This window comes from Python bivittatus, unplaced genomic scaffold (assembly GCF_059951505.1).
Source record: "Python bivittatus isolate LINGU-HERP-01145 unplaced genomic scaffold, Pbiv_v1 ctg000020_np1212, whole genome shotgun sequence".
In the NCBI taxonomy this organism is placed as follows: Eukaryota; Metazoa; Chordata; class Lepidosauria; order Squamata; family Pythonidae; genus Python; species Python bivittatus.
The window spans coordinates 89,503,927-89,531,260 of record NW_028277030.1 but is presented as its reverse complement, the minus strand read 5'-3'; the positions used below and the strand labels follow the sequence as shown (position 1 = coordinate 89,531,260).

Genomic DNA, 27,334 nt, shown 5'->3' with positions numbered 1-27,334 from the left:
CAGAACATAAGAAGCATGACCATGGGAAAACTCAACACAGTGAAAGATGAAATGAATCGACCACACATTGACATCTGAGGGATCAGTGAATTGAGATGGACTGGGATTGGACACAGAAAATCACATTGCTTATTATTCTGGGCACAAAAAACAAAGAAGAAATATTTGAAAGCATTGCTTTCATAGTCAGGAGAGATATAGCAAGAACAAAACTTAGCTACAATGTAATCAATGACTGAATGATACAATTAGACTTTAATATAATGATTATCCAAGTTTATGCTTTGGCCATTGATACAAAAAAAGAGGAGGCTGATGAGCTTTATGAGGAGGCTGATGAGTTTAATCTGAAATTGACAGAATATGCAAGCAAAATGTGCCACTTGTGGTTGAAAACTGGAATGCCAAAGTTGGAAATATTAAGGAAGAAAATGAAATTTGGCCTAGGAAACTGAAATAAGGCAGGAGAATGGCTTACCAATTTCTGTCAAGCCAATGATTTTTTCATGGCTAAAACAGTTTCCAAAAGCAAAATAACAAACATATATATATTGACATTACCAGATGGAGTACACAGAAATCAAGTTGACTGTATTATTGATACAAGGAGGTAGAGAAGCTCAGTTATATCAGCAAAGACATGGCCAATGACTGACTGTGGAACTGATCATAACCTGCCTATGTGCAAGCTCCAACTTAAGCTAAAGCAGCAGTAGAAGAAAGCCAAACAGTTTCCATAATGTGATATTGACTATATATAATCTGTTTTCAAAGAGAACTTCCAGAATGACTTTGAAATCCTGAATTTCATTGATAGGGAACCAGAAAAACTGTGAGTGAAATCAGAGAAGTTGCTAAGGGTGAATGTGAAAAGAGATTGCCAAAGACCAAGAAATAAAAGAAAGCAAATTGGAGGTCAGAACAAATGGTAGAAATTGCCAAAAAGAGAAAAGAACCCAAAGTCAAGAAAGGCAAAGATCTCAGAAAGGAACTTAACAAAGAATTTCAGAGAGCTGTTAGAAGAGACAAGAAACAGTATTACAGTGACATCTGTACAGACATTAAAGATTGAAATAGACACCAAAGAACAAGAAAAGTCTTCCAAAAGATCTTTGAACTCAGAAGGAGGGTCCAACCTCGAATTGGTATGCTAAAGGACATCATTGGACAGATAGTAATTAATTCCGAGTAGATCAAAGAAAGATGGAAGGAGTTTATGAAATACTGTACAATAGAGATGTTAGCATCCAGGATAATTTAGAAGATAATCTCTATAAAAACTTCTACAGGTAGTCCTTAGGTTATGATGGCAGTTGGGACAGGAATTTCCATCACTAAGTGATGCGTTGTAGAGCATGATGTCACATGACTGCATTGCTTAGCAGTGGCAGTCGCAGTTGCCATTGTAATTCCAAGACCACATGGGTCATTAAGTGGGAAGAGGCAGGAGTCTCAGGCAACCAGGTCAGTGGGTGAGTGTGCAGGGGGTGCCATGGTCAGGCACTACAGAGTGCGGGCGGGGCATGGGTGGTGTCGCAGGCAGGCACTACAGAGCACAGGTGGGCAAAAAAGCCGGGGGAGCGACTTCTGACTTCTTGCTGGCTTCCCCATCGACTTCGCTTATGGGAAGCTGGCAGAGAACATTGGAAATCATGATCATGTGACTGTGGATCACTGCGTCATCATAATCATGAGCCCAGCATCTGAGTACCCGGATCACGATCGTGTGACCACAGGGACACTCCGACAGCTGGAACTCTGAGGGCCAGTTGTAAGTCCCCGTCATTCAGCGCCATTGTAACTTTGAATGATCATAACCTGAGGACTACTTGTACTACAAGATGAAGTTAGATCAGCATTTAGGTCATTACCAAGTTGGAAGGCTGCAGGAATTGATTACAATATGACAAGCAACAGTAAAAGAATCTGTAAATCTAACCAAACTAGGCCATCAAATCTGGAGAACAATATAGTGGCCAACAGATTGGAAGATATCAATCTACAATAACACAGAAGAGTTCGTGTGCAAACTGTTGTACAATAGCATTAATTTCAGATGCCAGCAAAATAATATTTAGGGTTGTCCAATGCAGATTCCTTTCCTACATGAGAAGAAATATGCCAAATGTTCAGACTATCTTTAGAAAAGTCCGAGGAATGAGAGACATTGTTGCTGATGCATGCTGGATAATTTAGAAAACCAAAGAATACCCAGAGGAAGTCAGTATGTGTTTTATAGATTATAGAAAGGCCTTTGATTATGTTGATCACATCAAGCTGCAGAATCTCCTTAGAAAAATTAGAATCCCAGAGTATCTCATTGTCTTCATGTGAAACCTATACACAGGTCAGAAAGCCACTGTTCAGATAGAACGTGGTGAAACAGATTTGCTCCAGTTTAGCAAAAGAGTAAGACAAGGCTGTATACTCTCCCCTTATTTATTCAACTTAAATGCAGAATATGTATTGAAGGAAGTGGATTGGAAGATGAACATAGTTGGAGAAAGAGAAATCAATAAGCTGTGCTATGTTGATGATACAACTCTGATAGCTGAAAATGCAAGTGATCTTCATGTTCTAGTAATGAAGGTCAAGTGGCATAGTGAAAAGATGGCACTATGATTAAATATAAAGAACACCAAGGTAATGACAACAGGTTCAGCAATCAGCCTTAAAACTGACAATGAAGATATTGAAGTGGTGGATAGTTTTTGCTTTTTACTAACAACAATTAAGGAACCAGCAGTCAAAAAATGCACCACAAACTAGCACTTGGTAGAGTAGCAATGAAGGCCTTAGAAAATATATTTAGATGCCATGATGTGACCGACAAAGATCATAATTGTACAGGGAATGGATTTCCCTGCGATAATCTACGGAAGTGAAAGTTGGACTTTGAAGAAGCAGGATAGAAAGAATATTGACACTATTGAACTTTGGTGATGGAAAATACTCCTCAAAATACCATGGATAGCCAAGAAAACAAACAGTTCATTGAACAAATCAATCCAGAGTTTTCACTTTAGGCACATGTGACCAGGCACAAATGATCATACTTTGGGCACATTATGCAAAGACCTAGCTCTTTTGAAAATCCATAGTGCCAGGGAAGGTGGAAGGAAAGAGAAGGAGAGGACAACCAGCAGCAAGGTGAATGGATTCAGTTACAATGTCAATGGATACACCAATGGTCATGGATGGATTGTCATGGAGAAAACCTATCTATGTGGTCACTAAGAGTCAACACCAACTTGATGGCACATAATCAGATTGGTTTAGTATAGCCAATTCATATTTCTCTTTTCTCAGATTGGCTCATAATACATTGTTGTTGTTGTTGTTTAGTCATTAAGTCGTGTCCGACTCTTCGTGACCCCATGAACCATATTGCGCCAGGCCTTCCTGTCCTTCACTGCCTCCCTGAGTTTGCTCAGTTTCATGCTCATTGCTTCAGTGATGCTATCTAACCATCTCATCCTCTGCCGTCCTCTTCTCCTTTTGCCTTCAATCTTTCCCAGCATCAGGGTCTTCTCCAAAGAGATCTCTCATCGCATTAGGTGACCAAAATATCTGAGCTTGAGCTTCATTATTGATCCTTCCAATGAGCAATCAGGGTTGATTTCCTTTAAGATTGACTGGTTTGACCTCCTAGCAGTCCAGGGGACTCTCAAGAGTCTTCTCCAGCACCAATAATACATAGTCCAAACAATAAGAAACTGAGCTTAGAACAGAGTATCAATAAAATCCACTAGCACTAACAAAGGTGGCTGATAAAATATGAAATGCAATTATTCTAATATTTTTAAATTTATTACATCAGAATTAAGGCTGAGTCAAAATGCCCTTTATTGCTATATTACTCTGTAGGGTTATTTAATGGAAAATTATTCAAAGTCACTATTTTTCCAGCAACAGCCACCATACTTTTTCATCATTTGTTCATACATTCATTCCATAGTTCTCCACTCCAGTTCATTATAAAGTCATATACTATAATCTTATGCTTAAGCAAAAGTTCACTTTGTACACCAATCCTAACAATAAATTCTATAATAAAAATGTATATGGGAACAATTTTTTCCTTGTAGCCCAGAAGAAGAATCTTCCTCATCCTCAAGTGATGAAGATGAAGATGACAGAAAACAAACTGATGAATTATTAGGAAAAGTTGTATGTGTAGAAACTGTTAATATGGATAAAAAGAAAAATATTTGGTTTCCAGCTTTGGTAAGTATTTGCCTTCTGTATTCTTTAAAAAATTGTTTTGAAAAACAATATAGTCCTAGAAATAAGATTGCACTTTTAGTTGCAGTCTTTAATAAGTAGTGTTTTGTTACAGAATAAATTCAGAATGATACACAATTTATTGTATATGCAAGAGATTAAATTGATAAAGGCCTTATTATTTTAAAATTTTGATGCTTAATAGCTATTGAAAACAACTATAAGTGTAAATTGGTGTTTGTATGTACACAATATAGAGTATATGTTTATGTAAAATAGAACCCTGTTTTGACTCTTTTTTTCCCAAATACTAAATATACTTATTAACTTTTTTGCTGTTGGTCCAACTACTAGCTGTACAGATTTGAAAAGGCAAAGGCAAAAGCTATTACATTGCTGCTGTATTGTGATACAAAACATACATATTCGTGGAACAGTTATATTCAGAGATGGTATGACTTCTGCATATCAGTGGCTGGGATGCAAATAGTAGGATTAGCTTTTAGGATTGTGTTGCAGATGCAGTCCCAGCAGAATTGTCTTTATGCATATATACATATACTTGGATGAAGTGAGGAGGCCCTTCAAACAGCTGTACCAAGCCTTCAGGAGATGGGTTCAGAGGGATGCTTTGATCACTTTACATAGCCTTATTAGTTATTGGCTTCATATCCTGCTTGTGGCTTTCCCACTGTTAAAAACAGATGATGGAACTGTCAAAGGGTTTTTATGTTCTAGGTTATTATGTAATATGTATGTGAAAATAAGAGAAAGGGTATCATGGTAGAAATAATGAAATAGGCCAAATAAATTTATGTTACGCTACTAGAATGGGATAAGTTGCTTGGCAAGAAGACAGGGACAACAGTAAGGACTAAGCAGAACTTTTTACTGTTTTCTGAGATGATCTTAAAAGCTGTCATGTCATTGCCATATCCAATGGGTGTGTTGCAAGTCCTTTTCTGCTAATGTAGGGCATAGATTTGCAGTCTGGAACAAAAATCCTATTTTTAAAATCATTTTACTTTATCTTCAGAACACAAATCTGAAGGATTGTGTGATTATATCCTAGGTTACTTATGAATCAGACTTCTCAGTTCTGTAACTTGACTTTATAACCATCAAACAACACCAGTGTTGCATGGCTAGAAGCTTAATTTAGGTTAATCAGGATCTTACAATTATATAGTACTACTTTGAAATAGGCAATGCAATTTAAATGGTAGCTCAGTAGATCTGAGCTACCTATGATGCCAAGAAGTTTATTAAATGCTAGCAGAAATATGATATGAAATATTTATAAATTGTATATTTGTAAATATATGTATATAAATGGTGAGAGTTTTCTATCATGCCTTTATTTGTGTCTAATACACATAGCTTCCACTTTCTGCATCATCCAGAAAAGTGGGGAAGGATTATTTTTTATTATGTGCTGAGTTTTGGAGAAGTAGAGATGGCAAGAGGCCTTTTTCTTCTTCCACTTTACATCAGGGTTTCGGAAGAGGGGAATCCATTTAAAGGAATGCAGTTTGTTTCCTTCTCTGAAAAGCAGGCAAAAATGAAAGAAAATGCCCCTCCCTTCAAACCCATGCTGCACACAGAGGCAGGCAACCTCTTCTCTCTCCCTTAGCACAGGGCTTTTAGGAAAATAGAAACTGCAGTACCTCAAGCGACCTCTTTTTCCACTGCCCCGTGGAACTACTTTTCCCCCTCTGCTGAGTTATTGGCATATGGCAGAGGACTGATGGTGGCCAAGGATTTTGTTTTTCACACAGGACACAATTTAAGATTCCCCCAGTTCATTGAAATATCTAAAGCAGTTGGAAAAGGGGATTTTGTATGCTGAGCATCCATGGCAATAACAACCAGATGTATGGACTCTACAATATGCATAAAAATATGTTTTTGAGATCTTTTGCATAATTTTAAATAAATTTCTGGTGTAATTTAAATAATTCTTTTTATTTCTATACAGGTGGTTTGTCCAGATTGTAGTGATGAAGTTGCAGTAAAGAAGGATAATGTTCTTGTTCGTTCTTTCAAGGATGGCAAGTTGTGAGTGAAAATGTTAGATTTAATTGCTATTTATTTAACTGCTGGGATGTAAATAACAGAGATGGCAGATGGACACAGACCTGTTTTATTCATGAGAATGAAGGAGAGGGATAGAATGAACTAAACAATTTTGCATCTTACCCTCTACTTCCATATGTCAGGAAACTGCTATTTTGTGATAATATCAAAGTGGATGGATAGAATATTTCTGCAACTTAAAGTCTGTTTCTGCTTTAGTATTTCTAAACAAAATGTTGCTATTCCATTGTTTAATATGCTTGTAAATCATGATAATGACAATATAGTATTATTTCAATCAATTTAAAAAGTATCATCAGTGCCATACGTTCTGCAATTCTTGATGTTTTCCACTTCTGCTGATTAAAAAAAAAAGCAGTTTTGACCAAAAAAAGAAAATAAAAGATGTCAGCCTAGTCCTGAAGTCCCAGGATGATACTTTGGGGCATCTGTGTGCTCACATCCTTTGGTACCTATCAGGTTTTTTCCTCTGTCTCCCTTGAATGTTGGCATCTTGGCATGTTGTAAACTTCCACCACCATCTTTATTTCCAAAAAAGTCTCTGGGCTTCAAATGGTCCATAAGCTTTCTTAGAAAAAAGTGATAGGCAGCTATAATTAAGAGCTGAATTTGAAAGTGTGCCTGTTTACTCCATAAAAGAACAAAGGCAAATAGCAGAGTATGCAGTGCTTCAGAAATAATTAGGAAAAATTGCTTTGGAGCACAATTTAGAACCTGTCTGCAACTTTTAAAATTGTCTTTTCCTGAGATCATGCTTCCCTCTGGAGCTACTATATGATTTCAGGAAAAAACAGCTGGTCCTATTCCCCAGTCTTGTTAGCATGTTGGTTACCCAGCCTAGGACACCCTGGTCCAGTAATGTAATCCTTTAGTAAAGTCCATTGAATTAAAAGGAATTTTAGTGTAGTTTATTTTAACAAAACTTACTTCTGGGTAGACACAAATATGATTGTGCTGCAAGGCACAATCTGTGCTTCATCACTAAGAAATCACTTCATCACTAAGAAAACTGGGTGTTCCCCTTCCTGTTTTTTTCATTCTGAGCTTGGATTTAAAGCTCTTGTATTTTTCTTGTTGGTGATGGTAGTTTTTTTTAAAAAAAGAAATCCTTTTAGCATTATTTAAAACTTCAGATCATAAATCTTTATGTTCCTTTTTTAGTAATAACTGACAAGATCTAAATGAAATAGTTAAAGTTTTAATAGTTAAAATTTTTTCAAAAAGTTTTCTATTTAAAAAAAATCCTTTTTCTTTTGTACCAGTAGAAGATTCACATTCTGTGGATAGTTAATAATAGAAGATTGTTTCATTTAAACAAAGATTGCTTTATTTGAAAAAGGTCAAAATACTTAAAATCTTTATTTTTTAAAATACTTTTATCACAATTTGTTTAGCTCTTCAGTACCAAGGAAAGATGTCCGGGAAATTAGTGAGTCTTCACCAAAACCTGATGCTGCATTAAAACAAGGTAAAAATTAACCTTGAAATTAGGAAAGGGGGGTTGTTTTTATGCTCATTTATAATTAGCTAGAACAGAAATGGGTTAGGATTAGACTAGACTGAGAACTGTGAAAAATGTTGCCAAGAATACCAGGAGTCAATCTTTTTTTTTTTTTTTTTTAACTCTACCTTTCAATCAGAATTTCTGCACTTTTACCAGTGTGGCCTGCCCTCTATATTTAACACTGGGGGCAAGGGCCACAGAGGGTGCCTTATGATAGAAAATAGGTAGGACTAGGTCCCAGACATGGAAAAGGGACCTAGTCCCTTTTTTTTCCTCTTTTGTTTTTCCTTTTGTCTTTTTTGGTAGGGTTATTTCAGAGAGAGTATTTTTTTCTCATTTTGCAAAATAACTCCTTTATTTTGAACAATATTTTTCTAACATGTAAATACACTAGAAACATATTTTTATATACATTTTGTAACATTATCCATTTCATTGTTTGAACTGCTGTTACTTTAACATGTAGAGCTTGGGATTTGATCTTTTCAGTAAACTTACATTACAAGCAAGCAACTTTTTCATGCTCAAGAACTAGACTTAAACTTTTGGGAGGTCTCTTTGGGGACTTACCCCACCCACCAGAGCATTCATCCTCACCTCCACTGCCCCAGTTAATTGTAGCTCCTGGCTGTAAAAATGTTGCTCATTCCTACTACCAGGTAACTGAAAAAAAACAAATGCCAAGCTCTAAATTTTAACCGGTTCCTGGGTTGAATGGATTGGATTGTCTTTGTTTTTAAAACTGCATGATGCCTATTTTAGATCTTATATACAGTTTTCATATGTTTCCTGTCCTAAAATGGCAGGAAATCATGCCAGCAGTTTTCAGTGGTTGTGCTACCTACTTTCACCCATGCAGTGAAAGAGTGATCTACCAAACCTTGATGCCATCTCTAAGTTTACTGCATAATTAAAAATAAAGAGAACCAACAGTACAAATCAAGCTGTAGAAAAAGCAAATTAAAACATTTTAAAGCTTAAAAACAATTTGAGAAATTGTAAGCTTAGCCATAAAACTTATGCCAAAAGCAGTGGCTTCAATTGGTACCTGAAAAAATGATTAAAGATGGCAAGGTTAGTAACTACAACTGAAAAAGCCATATCCATTATTGCAGCCAGTTATACTTTAGGAAACTGAAGAATTTTACTTAGTAACTTCGATCTTCATAATAAGGGATATTTTCATGGAATGAAGTATTTCTTCAGGTACTTGAATCCCTAGCCATTTAGAATTTTGTTCAGAAAAGCCAGCACCTAGAATTATGCACAAAGATAAATTGTAGCCAGTGAAGCTTTTAAATACCAACAAAATAATGTTCCCTGCTGGCCTCATTTGCCTGGAAGAAGACAAAGCAAATTATTAGTAAGTTAAAACTAAACAATTATTTTTAGGCAGTTGAAGCCAAAGTCCCTATTTCCACAGCATGCTAAGCTTGGTTAATCAAGTTAGAGATGTCTTAGCTGCATCTATTTGCTGGCTGAGCTAAAACAAAATTATCTCTTTAATATAATGGGGACATCATCTTTGAATAGGAGAAACTCTGATTTTCAAATTAACTATGGGTAAGAGCTTGCAAGCAAGCTAGGAAATGGAAGTCAACTTCAAACCAAGGCATATATCCTGCCTTGTTCAGAAACCCTTATAATTATTTTCAGTTCAGACATAAGCTATTGTTAAACATTTTTACCTTGTTTGTTCATTCATGCAATTAAATAAAAGGAAAGAGGCTCTGTATAGCTGCACAAAAAAGCTCATATTGTCAAGATTTGACTGTTTCAGGTAGGTCATTCCATTCTAATAAAGTTAATTCTATTTACAGCTTTTGATCAGGCCTTAGAATTCTGTAAAAACAGAACTGTTCCTAGTAACTGGAAGACTGAGTTGAAAGAAGAAAGTTCCAGTAGTGAAGCAGAAGAGGAGGAGGAAGATGAAAAGGAAAAAGAAGATAATAGCAGTGAAGAAGAGGCAAGTATAGTCCTATCGTATAATTGGTTCGCATTACACTGCATGTATCTAAATTTGTATTTGCAAACATTGCTAGTCATATCAGTCAGGCTTCATACAAGCAGTAGTGAAAACCAGTATTTGATCAATGTCAGCTTCAGGGAAATTCTCCATCACTTATTCAAGTACTATAACTTGAATAATGGAAGGAATATGTAAATATAAAGCTAATGAAGCCATTGCAGTCATAATCATGGGTTGAGGTCTTTATCAGATTATTTTTATATAAATAATCTGATAAATATTATATTTTTATATAAATAATCTTTATTTAATTACCAGCAAATGTTTATCAGAATAAAATGTGAGGAATTCACAGTAAAATATATTGTTTTTTAAAGGAGAAAATTGAATTCCCAGTTCACTGCTTTAATCAAATAACATGTAACAGATTAATTGAATTTAGTCAGATGTAATTGTACTGAAGTGTTAATTATGGCGTTTTAAAGCTTCAGTCCTGTACAGGTTTTCCTAGGAATAATCCCACAGAAAGTGAGACTAATTTCTCAGTAGAAATTCATAAGATTGCAATTTTTGTATGTATTAAATTTTCTATACTTTCCCACAGTGAAAGTATTCTCTAAATATTTTGTAATAAAATAGATTTGAAGATTATTAGTTTAAAGATATAAAAAAATAATATTGGCCTTTAGAGTAAAACATTAGAATGTCCTATAATAGAATAAAACTTAATTTAAAAATATTTTATTTCCCTGTGGTTGGTTTTTGAGATGACAGGCTGTGTTAATTTTTTCTTTATTTCATTAGGAAGAAATAGAACCTTTTCCTGAAGAAAGAGAGAACTTTCTGCAACAGCTCTATAAATTCATGGAAGACAGGGGTGAGCATTTCATTAGGTTTATGGTACAGCTTGCTTAACTGTATGAGAATTAAATACAGTTCTGTATTATGTTGCTTTTCATTCCTGATAGTTGAGGGTGTTCCGTTTTAAGATTTGCATTCTTAGTTAATAAAAGGTATATAATAAGGAGTCAAAATTAATTATAAATATTTTAGTTTGTAATGTTCCCAAGGCAGATTACTATTAAAGTTACAATGCAGTATTAACAAAATATTGATTTAAAAGGCTACAAAAGGTAGTAAATTAAAAAAAACCCTCTCAAATATGTTTATATAATGTTTGTAATAGGCCTGTGCAACTTCTAGGCTACTAAAACCAAGCATAGCGCACCAATAAGTGCTGTCACTTGCCCAGTGACTTTTTCCCAATTTTTGCAGTCCTAAAGTAGATTTATTATCCTTGCTAGCTCCTGTATTTGGCAGATAAAGAATTATGGGGGCAGGAAGGAAAATCATCTTTGGAATTCCAATTTCTTCCTTCTCTGAGGTCTTCCCAAGGCCTGGATCAGTTGGGATGTTGACAGGAATATTTTAAGACAAATATGAATTCTCTAGTTATTTGCCAAATGCACATTAGGAAACACAGGATGTTAGCAAAAATTCTATTAACGTGACTTTGTCTTAGTTTTGCAAAAGCTTTTTATCATAAGGTTTCCTGCGTAAGTGCTGCTGAGCTCTATTTTGTTCTGGCTTCCCCTGAGTACAAGTTTCTCGAATTATTTGGAGGGAAAAAATCATATTATAAATAAAGCCATTTTCTGGACTTTGTTATGTACCTCTCAATTAGGAAGATGAAGTTTCAGTTGAATTCTTTACATATTTATTTGGAGTAAGTAGCATTGAACATGGCTGTGATTATTTTTGGCTAAATATGCATAGCATATATGTTACATTATTTTTGTGTGAGACTGAAATTCTAAATTGATTTATTTTCAGTAATGTTAATAAGAAGAATTATTCTCACCATGCTCAAACACACAATTCAAAATACTTTCTTTCACAGGGACTCCTATTAATAAACGACCTGTACTTGGATACAGAAACTTGAATCTCTTCAAATTATTCAGGCTTGTTCATAAACTTGGAGGATTTGATAATGTAAGTACCATAAGCCAGGGTAGAAAGAAAAAAAATTCACTGTCTAAAACAATTATAATAGTGTTGTTTTTACACAGCTGTGAAAAGAGCTGTGTAGAAGATGAGAACACAACTCTTAGGGTAGTGTTGTACATTTGTTTCTCTCATGCAAAGAATGTAATATGGTATTTGAATAACATTCTCCCTTTTTGTGCTAGATACACTTATAGAGATAACTGTATATACCACAAAAAAGTCATTAATCAAATATTACAAGATGAAATCCTTTTTATATATGAAAAGGAGTCCTAGCAGTGGAAGAATAACATATAAATATATATGTTTATATGAATATATATAAATATGATAAATAAATAAAGGAGCTCTAAAAGTTCAAAGATAATTATACAGTAAAGTTCTGGCTTATGGTATATGGGCTGATTATATTCTGTGCTTCCTTGCAAACATACCAATTGCTTAGAATTTGGTTGCATCATCATCATCATTATTATTATTACTATTATAATAAAAATATCCCAACAGCAACCTTTATTTTGTTCTTCAGTAGCAGAAATTGACTTGACACTGTGTGGTAGTGAGTTATTATATATAACATAATTTATGATAATGGCAGTTAATTGATACTTCCTTAAAAAAATAAGCGAGTAAATGATATAATGTACATCTAATATCTACTGTTTACTGGAAAAATAGTTACTATGCCTATGGCAGTACATTAATTTATTAATTGAAAAGAGAGAAGATCAAGAGATTTCAGAATTTAAGCTTAATTAGGGTTTAGACTCTGATTTTGATAGCTTCATGATTCTGTTGAGGAGGTGAGACTCGCTTACATATCTAGAAATAATGATCTGCAAATATAGAGTACGTTATTCTTAAAAGTGTGATTAAAATGGGTCCAGACAACATATTGATGTTTTTTTGGATGCAATGCTAACATCACTATTTGTGAAATAGGGCTTGCATGGATTAATTTAAAGCAGTGAACTGACCACTAAGTGGGATTTAAAATGGCAGTTCCAATGGTAATTTGTAGCTATAATGTATTCCGTATTAATGAATTCAGTAATCTAAGAATTAATCTGAAATTTAGAGTTAAATATTCTTACCTATAGCAATGAAAACCTATATTACACACTACAAAATTGGAATTTATTTTAATTATCTATAAAATAGCTGCTTGAAATAAATCTTAATTCAGAGTTAGCACAAAATACATGGATTAATATATATGTAATTTAAAAAGGGGTCCAGTAATCACTTAGGCATAATATATGCTCTTTGATAAGGTAAGAATATTGTTCCATTGATGGCAAGGAAAGTCTTTGTTTAAATTATAGTGAATGGAGACAACAGCCAGTGGAATATGTCTTCTTGAAGCATCCAGCATGCCCTTAGGCACAAATGACTAATAACTTCCACTGTTTTTTATTTGTTTTGGGGAAGGAAAGGTTAGTAAGAGAGAACTATTTGCTTGGCACTTCATGTTGTAGCTTCTCCAGATAACTTGTAAATCCAGCTGTCAAACAACAGAGCAATGGTATATAAATAGGGAAGTAGTTAGTCATTTAATATAATTGCTTAAATTGGTTTTCTTTGTTGTAAATGTTACTGTAATTAAAGCTGTTGAAGCATTAATAACAAAGCTAAAACAGTTGAAATTATTTAACTTTCATGTAATATGTGAGGAATAAACAAGATCATGTAAATGAATTCAGGTGTACTTAACTTTGAATGACTAAAAATAAAAAGAAATGTTTGCTTATTGTCAGTCTCACCAGCCTGTTTTGTTATCCACTGAATTATTATTCCTGTATAACATAGATAGAGGATTCTAGTGCTGTGGCTTCCTGAACTCTATAGCTTAGGCCAGGCTTTCCTCTTTATTCCAGGTCACCTAAAATTTATTTGGGTAATGTGTCATCTGCCATAGGAACCCTGAAGTGTTAAAAAAAAAAGAAGCATAAGCCTTATTTATTTATTTAAAACATTTATATGGCCACCAATCTTAAACCAAACTCTGGGTGGCTCACAACCCAAAAATAAAAGCAATACTGTATATAGCAGCAATAAAATAAAACATTAAAACAAAAAAGATCTGGCACTATGGCTAAACTTTCTCATGCAGCCCACAAGTTCATCCCATTCCAACCTCACCCTATCTCAGCACTTGGGGGAAAAGCCAGATTTTAAGTGCTTTTCAAAAGGTTGAAAGGTTGGGGTTCTGCTGGACCTCAGGGGGAAGGGTGTTCTATAGGGCAGGAGCTGACATGGAAAAGGCACACTTCTAGGTCCCATAAGATGGCAGTATTTAAGGGAAGGGACCAGAAGCATGCCTATCCTATCTGATCTGGTGGGACAGGCAGATGTCCTTAGGAGAGGTGGTCCCTCAAATAAATTGCCCTTTATTTGACTTAGATGTAAGTCTTGGTTATAATAGACACGATAAGTACTCCAATTAAGTCCTTTCATGTACAAACTCATTCACCTTTCCCCTCTATTCTAGAGGTTTGGACAGTTCTTATTTAGAGGGGGTAGCTATACAAGAAGAGAAGGGAAGGGGACAATTCCATCATATGTCCTTCCACTTATGCATATATTATACTCAAGTACAGTAATGCATCTCTAGTGAAGAGACTTGGCCAGATGAAAATAAATGTACTTCAAAACAATAAGAGGGTATTTGTTTATATCAAATATTTTTTCTTGCAATTTCAGACCTTGTAGAATGAATTATTTTAATCATCAGTGTGTTATCATTTATTTAAGCATAAACAAAAGGATATTTTCATTATGTTTTACAGATTGAAAGTGGAGCAGTCTGGAAGCAAGTATATCAGGATCTTGGGATCCCTGTCTTGAATTCTGCTGCTGGATATAATGTTAAATGTGCTTACAAAAAGTAAGTAATTAATATATTACACTGAATGCTTCAGTTTGGCACTCAAAAATGGATTTCTTTGCCTCACCCAAACATGCATTGGAGCTGTATTCTGTTCTAAAGCTGCCCCATAAAATTTTTGTTGTTCCAATATTTTAAAAATCTGTACATGTTTCTTAGCTTTTACTAATCTCAGTCTTCCATCTTTAAGCCATTTATCTGGATATAAATCCTAATAAAGTTGGTTAAACTTAAGAGATTCATAGATGAAAACATAATAATGTATTTAAAGGTAAAATTTTGAGTATATCTTTTCAAAAACAATACTCTTGCTTTTTTCATTTTGCTGTACCATGCCATCTGTAGTTACTAATTTCTCCAGTCAAGGCTACTTCTGAAAAGGCTCAAAGAATGCCACTTGTAACTGTAACTGTAAACTCTCTTTTAATTCATTGTGTAAGTTTATTAAACTTTTTGTGATAGATAAGCTGTACAAAGTATTTAACTGTTACTAGGATCCTTTGTGAATCATTTCCTAAACTAGTGTTATTTAACCAATGAATTTATATCGTCAAAGTGTAATTGTAAAGCAAATCAATGCATGCTGATTTTGCTTGTTGCTGTCATTCTTTAGATATCTCTATGGCTTTGAAGAGTACTGCACATCAGCTAATGTTGAATTTAAAATGGCACTGCCAGAGAAAACACCAAACAAACCCTGTAAGGAACATGAACAAGAGGTGAAAAAGCAGGAAGAAGTTGAGCTAAATATAAAAGAAACAAAGGTGAAAAATGAAGAAAAAGATGATGAAATAACAGTAATGCACAAACAAGTCATACTAACTGAGAATGAGAATGAAAAAAAAGAAAATGATAAAACCTCTTCTTCGGTAAGAGCTGCCTTTTTTTCTTCTTCCACAATTGAGTTTTAAAATACAAATTATTATTCTTATTAAATGTCTGAAGGAATGAATGGCATTTGCAGGGTTAACAGAACTTCAACTTATTTTGGTCAAAATAGATATTTGGAGGATCTGCTAGTCAAAATGTTTTCAAGATGCTTGATTTAGGCTGAAATAATACAGTATGTACAAATTATACTGAAGGGAATAGAAGATATCCTTGTTGCTAATAGCAGATGCAGGCTTCTGAGTTCCAATCAGAAACATGGCAGGGACAAAGGATTCAGTGATTCTTCTGGATGCCGCTGTTCTAGTATAGTTTGAGCTTCTTAATAACAAGTACAGTGGTACCTCGGGTTACGAATTTAATCCGTTCCATGACTCTGGTCGCAACCCGATTTGTTCGCAACCCGAAGCAAATTTTCCCATAAGGCTCAATGTAATTACCGTTAATCCGTTCTGGCGTCTGCGGACCATGCGTCAAGGGCAGAAAAACGGCCACGGACCGCGCGGCAGGGCGAAAAAACGGCCGCGGACCGTGCGGCAGGGCGGAAAAACGGCTGCAGACCATGTGGCACGGGCGGAAAATGGCCGCGGACCACATGGCACGGGCGGAAAAATGGCCGCGGACCACGTGGCACGGGCGGAAAATGGCTGCGGACCACGCGGCATGGTGGAAAATGGCCGCGGATCCGGTTCGTACCCCGAGGTGGAGTTCGCAAACCGAGGTAAATTTTTGCGGCCAGTGCTGGTCGTAACCCGAAAAGTTCGTAAGCAGAGGCGTTCGTAACCCGAGGTACCACTGTATTAGTTTTTAAGAGAAATACTTTTATAATGCAAAATTATATGTTATTTGTGCCCATATCACCTTAGCAATCATTTTAAAATGTTATTTAGAAGTCTTTTGGATTTCACATTATCTGGACAAATTACATGTACATACTGTATTTAAATATGGATAGATTTGCATAATTTATATCTAATAAACTTTGTACTTTTTAGATAGTGTAGTGTCACAGACGGTCACATTTTTTCTGTTCAAAGTTTTAAAAAATGGAGAAGTAAACATGCAGATTTTAAATTAAAAAAGATTTTGGGCTTGAAATTAATTCACTAATCTAATCTTGCAGTTACTATTTATGTTTAACAAGGTGAGTATTAATCACAGCATGGTTACTTTGTAATCAACAAATAATATATCATACTAATGATACTAACAATACAAGTGAAGAATAATTGTATCCATATCATCTAATTATTTTCTAGGACAAGAAAATATTGTTCTTGTTCTTCTGTATTCCTCGCTCTGGAAGAGAAGTGCAGGAATCATTTCAGAAAAAGCATTAGATCCTTATAAGTAGGCTACCTGAGGGAGAACTTTCAGACTACTAGTAGACTTTCCACACAAGTATTTCTATTGGTGGGAAGTGAAATTTCACAGTTAGTATGTATATAAAGGCCTAGTTGGGGGTTGAGGGACAAATGAGGAAAATTCAGGGGATAAATAGCATTATTTTCTAAGACCTTTTGAGATCCAGTTTGGTATAGTTAAAGGCACCAGGGTAGAAACTGAGAGACTGTGAGTTCTAGGCCTCCCTTAGGCATGAAAGCCAGCTGGGTGACATTGGGCCAGTCACTCTCTCTCAGCCCAACCCACCTCACACAAGAAGAATAGGAGGCAGGAGTATTAGATATGTTCACCACCCTGAGTTATAGATATACAAAGGTGGGATAAATAGTAATAATAGTAATAACAATAATACCAGCTGGATGACTTTGGGCCAGTCATTCAGCCCTAGAAAGAAGGCAGTGGCAACCCACTTCTGAAAATCTTGTCAAGAGAACTGTATGGAGTTGTCTAGGCAGTTGGCAAGAGTCAAAATTGACCTGAAGGCACACACACAAAAGGCAAAGACTAATTTTACATCACTTCAGTGGTGGCTGAGTGATGCTGTGAAGACCCTATAAATCAGTAGTGTGGAAATGACCTGCGTGAAATACTTTCAAAGTGGTATCATGAAATGTTATTGTATCCAGTTCACTAGTGCAAGTCTGAGATGCCCCAAAGTGCTGTTGATAATTTGGTGCTGCATTTATATTGGTGCAAAACAGGTAGTGTTTGATATTGAAGATAATCCTTTCAAATGTTGCAGAATTCAGAACATGCTAGATATTTGATCCAGGAATCTACCAAGCATATTATTCTTGCAGCATTCCATATTTGCCTTCATATGACATAATCTTGACTAGCTTCTTCATTAAGTAAAATAAGTCAATTTTATGTTGGAAAATACTAATAAAACTCAAGTGTTTTTAGGCTGCACTTTTCCATCAGTGATGTTGTTGAGTTCAGTGGTCATTATAAATTGTAATTGAATATTGATACATATTAATACTCATTTATCTTGCAGGTGGTCCTCATTTAACAACCACTTGTTCAGCGACTATTCAAACTTACAACGGTGCTGAAAGAGTGGTAGTTATGACCAGACCTTGTACTTATGGCTGTGCCCCGTGGTCACGTGATTGCGATTTGCAACCTTTCCTGCTGGCTTCCCACAAGCAAAGTCAATGGGGAAGCCAACAGGAAGTCAGAAGTTGTGGTCACTTGAGGTTCTTGCTTAACAACCCGCATGGTTCTTGTTTAATGAAGGCAACCAGGACTAATGGAAGTGCTGTCGCTAAGTAGCATGGTCACCTGGTTTTTTCGACTTACGACTGCATCGCTTAATGATGGAATTTCCAGTCTTAATTGGTGCTGTTAAATGAGGACTACCTGTGTAGGAATGTTTACTTTAAAACAACCTTTTCATTAAAAATAAGGAGAGGGGTTAGAATGGTAAAACTGAGACATATATTATTTCCTTTCCCAAATAATTACTATAATTAACTGAAGATTCTGAGTTTCCCCTGCTCTAGTTACCTGTGAATTGGGCAGTAATTAACTTGTCTAACCTTCACTCAGAAGGCTACAAGATACTGTTGAAACAAAAAGCTGTCTGCAAGGCACAGTTGTCTTTGAAGATTAGCCATTGCATAGGAGGAGCCACAAACCTGCTGAATCTTAACTCTTTTCCCCTTCCTTCCTTCCTTCCTTCCTTCCTTCCTTCCTTCCTTCCTTCCTTCCTTCCTTCCTTCCTTCCTTCCTTCCTTCCTTCCTTCCTTCCTTCCTTCCTTCCTTCCTTCCTTCCTTCCTTTTTCTAACCTTCTCTTCCCAGTAAAGCTTATACTACTTTATTTCGATGTTGTGTGCTGTAAGGAGAGAAGGATTACCTTTGCAGCGTGCTTCTCTGTGTGTGACACAATCATTGTATGCTAATAAGGGATCGATTAATTTTATAAAAGAACTTTCTTATTTTACAGGCAATTAATTTTTATCAGTAATTTATGAATATGAATTCACTTTGTTTATCTTGCCTTGCCACCTTTTGGACAAAAGCTACTGGCAAATATATATGTACATACACAAGTGTGTCATATACACACCTTTACTGGAGAGAAATAAATCTCCATGACTGGTTAGACCAGGTGTGGAAGCTAAGCATTATACAGTTTGTTTTTTGATCTTTCATAGCTTTTTTCTGTCTACTGTTTGTTTTGGTGGCAAGGGACAGGGTTGGAGAAAATATCCTCAACTTAGTACAGGTAGTCCTTGTTTAGCAACTGCCTTGGACAGTGACCATTTGCAATTATGACAGTGATGAAAAAGTAGCTTTGTAACCAATGTCACATTTATGACCTTCACAGCATTTCTCTCTCAGTTACATGTTTACCATTACAGTCCATTAGTACCGGTTATCCTGTGCCTGACCCTTCCCGCCCCCCTGCAGAGTGGAGAGATTGCCTAAAGAAGCTATCTCTATTTGAGCTGCTTTTGTCCACAGCACAACATCTCCCTAAAAAGTGTTAAACACAAGTTAACAAGCTCAGCTCTATGATCTTAATTAGTTGATTAGAACCCTCCCCTGCTGCCTGAAACTGACAAGACCCTAATCAGTTTCACACTGAAGGCTTTTTTGCCCCCTAAATGACTTGCAGCTCAGTGCAAGTATGCTAGGCAAACAGCCAGCACTAGCACATTCCTTTCAGTGTGTATTCCCCATTGTGTAACCCTCCCCTGCTTACTCTCTTGTAATCCCTTCCTCTCCAGTGAATGTAAATACATCAATTCTCTTCTTGCTAATTATCTCAGCACTGGGGTGAGTATTCCAAAGGACAGGGGAATGGAGGAAAAAGGCTGTAAGATTTGCCCTTTTACCCAGCTTCCTCATGAGTCGAGTTCTGGAAACCCTTCCTGCCATTTGGGCTCACCCAGCTGTTTGGGGTTGTATCCTTCTGATGCTGTAAAGCAAAGGAAAGCTGAAGTCAAATCATAAGCACAGTCACGGTCATGTGATTTTCACTTAGTGACAACTTTGCTTAACAATCGAGTTGCCTACCCCAGTTGTGATTCCAAATGAGGTCTATCTGTACTGCCTTTTTGGGGGATAAAACAATATGCATTAAAAAATATTGCATTTAATTTTCCATATGCAGTTTTCCATATCTACCAGCAAAGAGAGCCGATTCATAAACAGATACCCACTCCACACCTTTCTTAGTAATAAAAATGAAAATGGAGCCTAATGTGGAGGAGTATTAAGGATGTAATGTTAACTGATTGCTGCTTTTTGGTCATTAGTTGGAAAAATGGCTGGTGCAGTCCATTTCATAATTAATAATTTCTTTAATTGTGAGTGATAGCAATGTTCCTTTTTCATTTAGGGGATTAAAAAATGTTTGCAGGAACCTCCAAGTGACCAGGAGAAAGAGTTAAGAATAACCAATACAGATGGTGAGGCCAATGTGGAATGTAAAGAAGACACAGAATGTAAAAATCTGGAAAATCAGAGCACCATTCCAGAAACTGAAGAGAGAGAGATATCAAAGTAAGATTCTTTTATTTTCCTTAAATTTTAAGAGACAAGCAAGTTTTTTTTTAAGAGGCTTTAAAAAGATTTAAATTTTAAAAAATTGTGGATGGTATAGCATTTCTTATCAGCATGCTGCCTTACTTAGAAATTTTTGTTGGATATAATTTGTCTGGCTATCCAGTATTATATTTGCATCAGTGTTGTAAATGAATTTTTATTCTGGTTTCTGATTAACAGAAATTCTGTAGGTATTAAGGAGTTGGTTGAAGGATTTGCTGAAGTAGTTCTGTTCATTCTTCCACTCCTGCCTGGTTGTGTTTGGCTGGTCAATATTTGACAGAATGAACAATTCAAGTAAAATCACTGTATTATAATTCTAGCTCTGAAATGAACATAGCAGTATCTGTGATTTGGCTATCATATACTAGTGTAGGGAATCAAACTGAGGGCTTCTCTGAATAATTGACACTGAGACATGTATGAAAGTGACTAGCTTTACAGGCAGAAAAAAGTAGTGTTAATCAGTGTTCTCTTGTAATACTGTTTTTTAGTGTGAATTTACAAGTTGTAATTTGCCCACAGTATTGTTCTGTTATTTAACAAGCAAAGATAGTTGCTTCTTAATATTGAAGCCTGTGTGCTTCTTTATTGTGAATTTATCTTTTAGGCATTTAGGTTTTGAGGAGGAAAGAATTCCCAGAACTAATGTGTAGGAGCTTTTCTGTTCAAAATTCATGTATTATTAGTGAGACGAGTGAGTTAATTTCTCAGTTAACTGCACTAGCTGCCGTAGTGAGAATTGCTATTACCTGTTCATCATTACATGTTTCTAGTGATTTTGTTGCTGGAGTCTTGAAATTAGATTGTGACAAAAACCTGATAAGAAAGTGCTGAAGCTAAATAAAAGGAGCCTTTCAAGAAATGTAGAGAAGCATTGTAGGTATGGAGTAACCTTGAGAATCATTTTGGAGAAACTGTGTTGTCTTGCACATACTTCAGAATTCAGTAGCATATGCCACCTTTGAATGTAAATGTTTTCACTAACAATACAGCTATAACCCATGGTAATGTTAAATACAGTGAAATCTTAACTTAATGGAGTTCGATAGACTTTACATGGCAGTTTATGTCATTAGCAAAATGATGTCATTGTTTAAATGACATACATGGCACAATTTGCAACATTAGCATGACACAAATTACATCACTTGTGTCATTTGATGTAATGTTTTCCTCACAGAAATAATATAAATGGATGCAAATGATATAATTTGCATAATCTATATAATGCCATTATGCAAATGACATAAACCATTGTGATTATATGACTTCTTATTTAATGGACATTTGTGAATAATGAATACTTCTTCCCCCAATTAGTCTGTTAAAATGAAGTTTCACTGTATATTGCTACTATTGAAATGGTAATGTCTCATACTAACTCAAGGCTTGACGTGACTCCCTTATACTTTTAGTAATAAAAAATATTATGTTGAAATTCAGCTTTTTTAAAAAGTCATTTTATAGCCTTCATGTTTTCAGGAAATATTGGGCATTACAAGTAGAAATGTTGGTTCTGGATTGAGTTTCAGTGGCATACAAAGATCATATGCCTGTGCACCTAAAATATGTTAGTCATGTGACTGAAATATGTAGCGTCATTCTCTTGTTTTAAGCAATAGAATGATTCCAGAATATTTTGTGTGTATGTGAGAGAGAGAGAGAGAGAGAGAGAGAGAATGCCTCTAGACCCACTTGTCAATATAATGTTTATATGATTATGCTTTAGATGAGAAAATATTGCCCCCTAGATCACTTTTACACTGATGTTAACACAGAAAGCATTAGTGATTTGCATTTGAGTCTGCAGTTTTCACTGTTCCTTTATTCTACATTAGTTCTATAGCTTGTATATATTGGTATGGCTGTTCAGTCCCATAGGTAATAAATGTACTGATGCCATTAAACTTAACAAACCATTTTTGTATTTGTGGATAGAGCATTGCAAACATAGGTTATATGCATGGAACATAGCCACAGAGTTTCCTGTTTGGATCTTTTTTCATCAAAACTTCATTCTTATGCTGGTTAATGAGCACAGTAAAGTCTTTCATCATTAAACTTTATTCAGGTATAGTGTTTTGTAATGTTTTTTAAAAAGCAAATTGAGAACCTTTTGCTAAGCTGCTGCAACAACATGAAATATTATAGTGATATTATCTGAGCTGCCATTAAGTTTCTGGGCTTTCTCTTTTTCACCCAGTGCTTTTGGGGTTTGAGGTTCTACATCTTTGTTGCAGCTTTGTGCAAATATGTAGAGGGATTCAAAATTAGGTTTAGGCTGTAATTCAATAAAAACAAATTTTGAAACTATATAGCTATAAATGTTAATTACTGAATTATATAGAATTCTGCTTGATATATATCATATTAGATTATAGCTGTTATGGTTTTATATATATATATATATATATATATATATATATAGAGAGAGAGAGAGAGAGAGAGAGAGAGAGAGAGAGAGAGAGTGTTATTATGGCTGTTCAGATTTTGTGATTAAAAACACATTTAATTTGATGAGATACAAAAGGATCTATTTTTAAGTTATGATTATAATAGAACATATACAATGGTTTCAAGGTTATATATATCTATCTATCACATATCTGCAGACTTAGACATTTTTAATCTGTTTACTAATCTTGTCCATTTCTAATATTCTGCGACTCTGATTCATTAGTCCCAAGGTCTTCCCTTGTTTGTGTATCAGCGAGTTTGTTAATGTACTGTCTGGAATTGTTACTTTTGTGACTTGTAATTTAGGAAGTTTAGACAAAGGTGCCTAATTTTCATGGGAAAAAGGGGTTTAGTGATTTGACATGCATATATTTTATACTTGCACACAGTTTAGGAGAAATGATAGTCTACTAAAGCTAGTGTTAGGAACATACCTGTAATTTCAGATACCTATAGAAAATTTGATGGGAATATATAAAAATATTAGTATATTAGGTATCTCTATAATCTTTTAGTAACTGCTTCATTCTGGAGATTAATTATAGTATACTTGCATTGAAGGGACTTATTTAAGTGAAGATTGTGTTACTTTGTTACAATTAAAATTGTTGAAATTGCAAAATGTCCCTTGTTACTACTGTTTGAATATTGCCGTTATCTGGAGGTTCACTGAACCTGTATAATTACAGATGTTCTTTTACTCTACATGGGCTGCATTTTAAAGCATAGGAAACTTCTAATGCTGTGTGACCATTCAGTATTTATTTAAGTCAATTTTAAAGTTTCGTTCATACATAATGCTAGATTCCTACAATGATGATACACCTTGGGAATATGAGTGCCTCCCCATTCCTTTTCTCATTTCTAGAAGGGAATTGCACACTCCCCATTTTAGCTGAGATTTTAATCCTCATGTTTGTACCAATGCTAAGCCTAGTTAATACTAATTAGAGTTTGCAAATTCTGATGATTTATCATAGTTTAATGTCAACACAAACAACAAGGCTACATTAATGCCTAACTTGATTACAGTATTGAGTTAACCTCCCCCTCCCCCAGTACACACAGAGGTCAATGCCAGAACTTTCAATAACCAGGACGGAAAATGTACAGCCAAGAAACAAGTTTTTCTGAGTTTTAATTAGATAAAATATATATTTTAAGTAATTGCACAAGAATTCCAATAAATGTTTTTGCTTTCAAATGTGAATCTTATATAGAGGCAATTCGAGAATCATTAGCTTTTTACTTTCTTTCTCCTGCCCTGCCCTGGGGAGGAAGCTTTTTTGCAAGGAGACAGGGAGTCCTGCACCAGGACATTGCTTATGCAGTGGCTACTAGCTTCATTATAAGTGTGAGAATACATTCACACAGTCAGTATGACCAGGCTTAGAATGGCATGCACATACAGCAGCTATATCTTTAATTGATCAGGTTGATTAATTGATTACACCTGTTGTGTGAATATAGTCTAAGCCTAGCAAGCAGAGGATATGTGGCTTCCCATTCTAAATCGTGCCTGGCAAGAAGCCAGAGTGATGTCTTTGTTGGATTTTTAAAAATAATTTATAATTTAAATTATAGCTTCCTTTCCTTTCCTTTTTTTGAGTTAGAGAAGATGAATTTATATCTTTAGTAGTCTTGTATAAAATGTATATTAGAATAGCACTGTCTTTCCAACTGGCATAATGGGTATTTGCTTTCTACTCCTGTTTTCTGCCCTCACCATGGCATCATATTTTCCCAAAGTCAGCACTCTCTCTCTCTTTTATTATTACAAATCCATAAACTCTTCTGAAATACATTGTAGTACAATTGTGGTTTTGGCCTTAATAATGAAATCAATAATACTTTGCTTTTTATATAATGGCTGTACTTTATTAGTCTGAAATACAGCAAGAGACTTAGAATTGTGCTGTGAGCTTTACTGACACAAATCATTTTCTGTTTGCATGGAACTTAGGAAAAGGGAACTGGAGAATTTTGAAGCAATATGTCTCTTTACTTTGCACTTAGAAAAAATGTGCTTCGTGTTTGTATGGGGCCAAGTTTTGAATTATGTCACTTGGTTTTGTTTAGGATTCTGGAAGGGATTTTAATGATAGATTTTTAGTCAAAGTAATAATTGCAGAGGAATAAAAGACCAACTGATAACAGTATCTTCTGTTTAGATAGCTGTTGAGTTTATAACATTATAATATTGTATTTGTTAAAAGATATTTTGGAAGATATTTATTTATTTATATTTCAAATTTGGATTCCACCCATCTTATGAGGAAGTGATAGGTTTATTAAATTATTTCTTAAAGATTTTTTATAGTTTGAAAATTATGTCATGACAGAATTTAAACTAAAGACAAAATTTTAAAGGAGGTAAAGTTGCAGGAGTTATTGTACTTTTCATAATAAGTGAGAAATTTAAATGTATTCAAATAGAATTTTTCCTTTTGCAACTGTTTAATTTAAAATAAGCATATCTGTAGTCAATAACAAATTATTGAAATCAAATAGAATCTTTATTCTTTCTATAATGCAAACTAGTTTTTATTTGAGAAAACATTTTCAGTTTATAATTTATAACAGGTAAGAAGAGTATCTGAGCATAATACATAGAACAATCTTCTGATGAGTTATGCTAGTAGGATCACATTGATTTCTACCAGATAGTGTTGTTGACTGTGCTTTGTATGAACTGATGAAACTTTATGGGATACATTTTAAAAAGTCCAAGAAGGTTACTCATCTATTGAAATATCAAAGATTCAAATATGTCATTGGATTTACCTCATTAATTTGCAGAACAGTTAAATGCTTCCTTTCTGTGTATTCTTGCAAATGCAAAAGGACAGATTAACTAGTTAAATTTTTATAATGTGGGAATACTGACTAACTGAGCTCCAGCTGAACTGAGCTTGCAGACATATTCTTAAGAGGGATCTGGTGGCAATTGATATTTTTCCTTTTCCAAATACTGTAGAGTTAAAGTGTTGGAATAGTAGCAGGGAGACCCAAATTCTAGTCTGCTCATAGCCATAGAAGCTTACTGAGTGACTTTGGGCTAGTGATGCTTTCTCAGATGAAGAGAAATGGTGGCTGTTGTGGGGAAAAATTACTCTTGTACTATTTTAAGATATAAGTGCATGGCAGATAAAAATACTAAATACTATTGTTATAGGAATCCTCATTACAATTGGTAGGAATTCCTTTGCACACTTCATTAATATTAATCTTATACATTTATGGTCAGGAAGTATGTATCTTCATTTCCTATGGATATTCTAATATGGTTCCTTTTGTTGCTGCTTACTGGATTCTTTCATTTTCCTATTCTGAAGGTTAAAGCTCCTATTTTCTTTAATATGTTTACCTTACTTACTTGGAATAGTTTATATATGGGAACTGCTTACATTCTCATCTTACTTTGCCATCTTATTGCTATATTGGACTCTGATTCTGAAGCTATAATGCTCTAAGCCTGTGGTTAACTACTTTCCAAAGCTATGATTTTTGCATTGCTATTTGAATAAAAAAATTACACTTCAATTTTAGGAAACATGTTTAAGAGTTGTGGATATCAGCTGCTACACAAATCCTTCTTGTATTAGGTTTACCAAAGTTGGAATACAAGAAAGCGAGCTTTTACTTGGATGCAGACATGGCAAAGTAAATTTCCTCAAAGCCATACTGATCTTTTCTCCTAAGGACTTCTGCCTCAAGGTGTCCAATACTTCGCTTCTTATCTATATATCAAGATTTTCAGTTTGGGGATAGGTTGCTTTGGTCATCATACTACAACAGTCTATTGAAAAACATGCAACATATATTCTTAACCATTCAGCTTTTCCTTGAAATGAACATCCTTGACTTTAGTTACATCTTTGTATCTTCCATCTGTGATTGCTAATCGCTCTTTATCACTTAGTATTAAAAAAAATAATGATCTGTGCTTTAACTTTATTAGGAATCTTGATATTTAGTCCCAGCAGATACTGCTGCCTGAAGTGAGGATTTAAGGACTGTTAGGATTGCTTTCACACTTCCATGATTTTTGCAAGCTTTTATTTGCAGTAAGGGAATAACCTTAACAAGAAAAAGATGAGGACGTGTAATGTATATTATTTTATTTTTATTTATCTACAGAGGGCTGGAGACACATCTTGCAGATTCTAGTTTGGTTTGTCTCCTGGATCTGTGGGATCCAGCATTTGGAGCCAAATATTTCCATTACAACTTAATGTAGCACACATAAAATTTAAATAAGGCAAAGGGTACTTACTGAACATAAACTGCAGCCTGGGAATTTGCTTTCATTATCAGAACTGAGCTCTTAAT

General features: G+C 34.9%; 1 protein-coding gene across 3 annotated transcripts in view; it reads left to right on the top strand.

Annotated features, from left to right (window-relative positions):
• ARID4B (AT-rich interaction domain 4B) overlaps nt 1-27,334 on the top strand; it is a 91,211-nt gene that overhangs the window by 41,205 nt on the left and 22,672 nt on the right. For 2 of the 3 annotated variants that reach the window (XM_088143650.1, XM_088143638.1), the window contains exons 8-16: nt 4,089-4,227; nt 6,203-6,282; nt 7,716-7,789; nt 9,646-9,791; nt 10,599-10,671; nt 11,695-11,789; nt 14,594-14,691; nt 15,305-15,560; nt 20,337-20,500. In XM_088143650.1, the coding sequence (XP_087999776.1) occupies nt 4,089-4,227; nt 6,203-6,282; nt 7,716-7,789; nt 9,646-9,791; nt 10,599-10,671; nt 11,695-11,789; nt 14,594-14,691; nt 15,305-15,560; nt 20,337-20,500 (1,125 nt within the window). The remainder of the gene's footprint in view (nt 1-4,088; nt 4,228-6,202; nt 6,283-7,715; nt 7,790-9,645; nt 9,792-10,598; nt 10,672-11,694; nt 11,790-14,593; nt 14,692-15,304; nt 15,561-20,336; nt 20,501-27,334) is intronic. The other variant, XM_088143645.1, reaches the window with a different exon arrangement.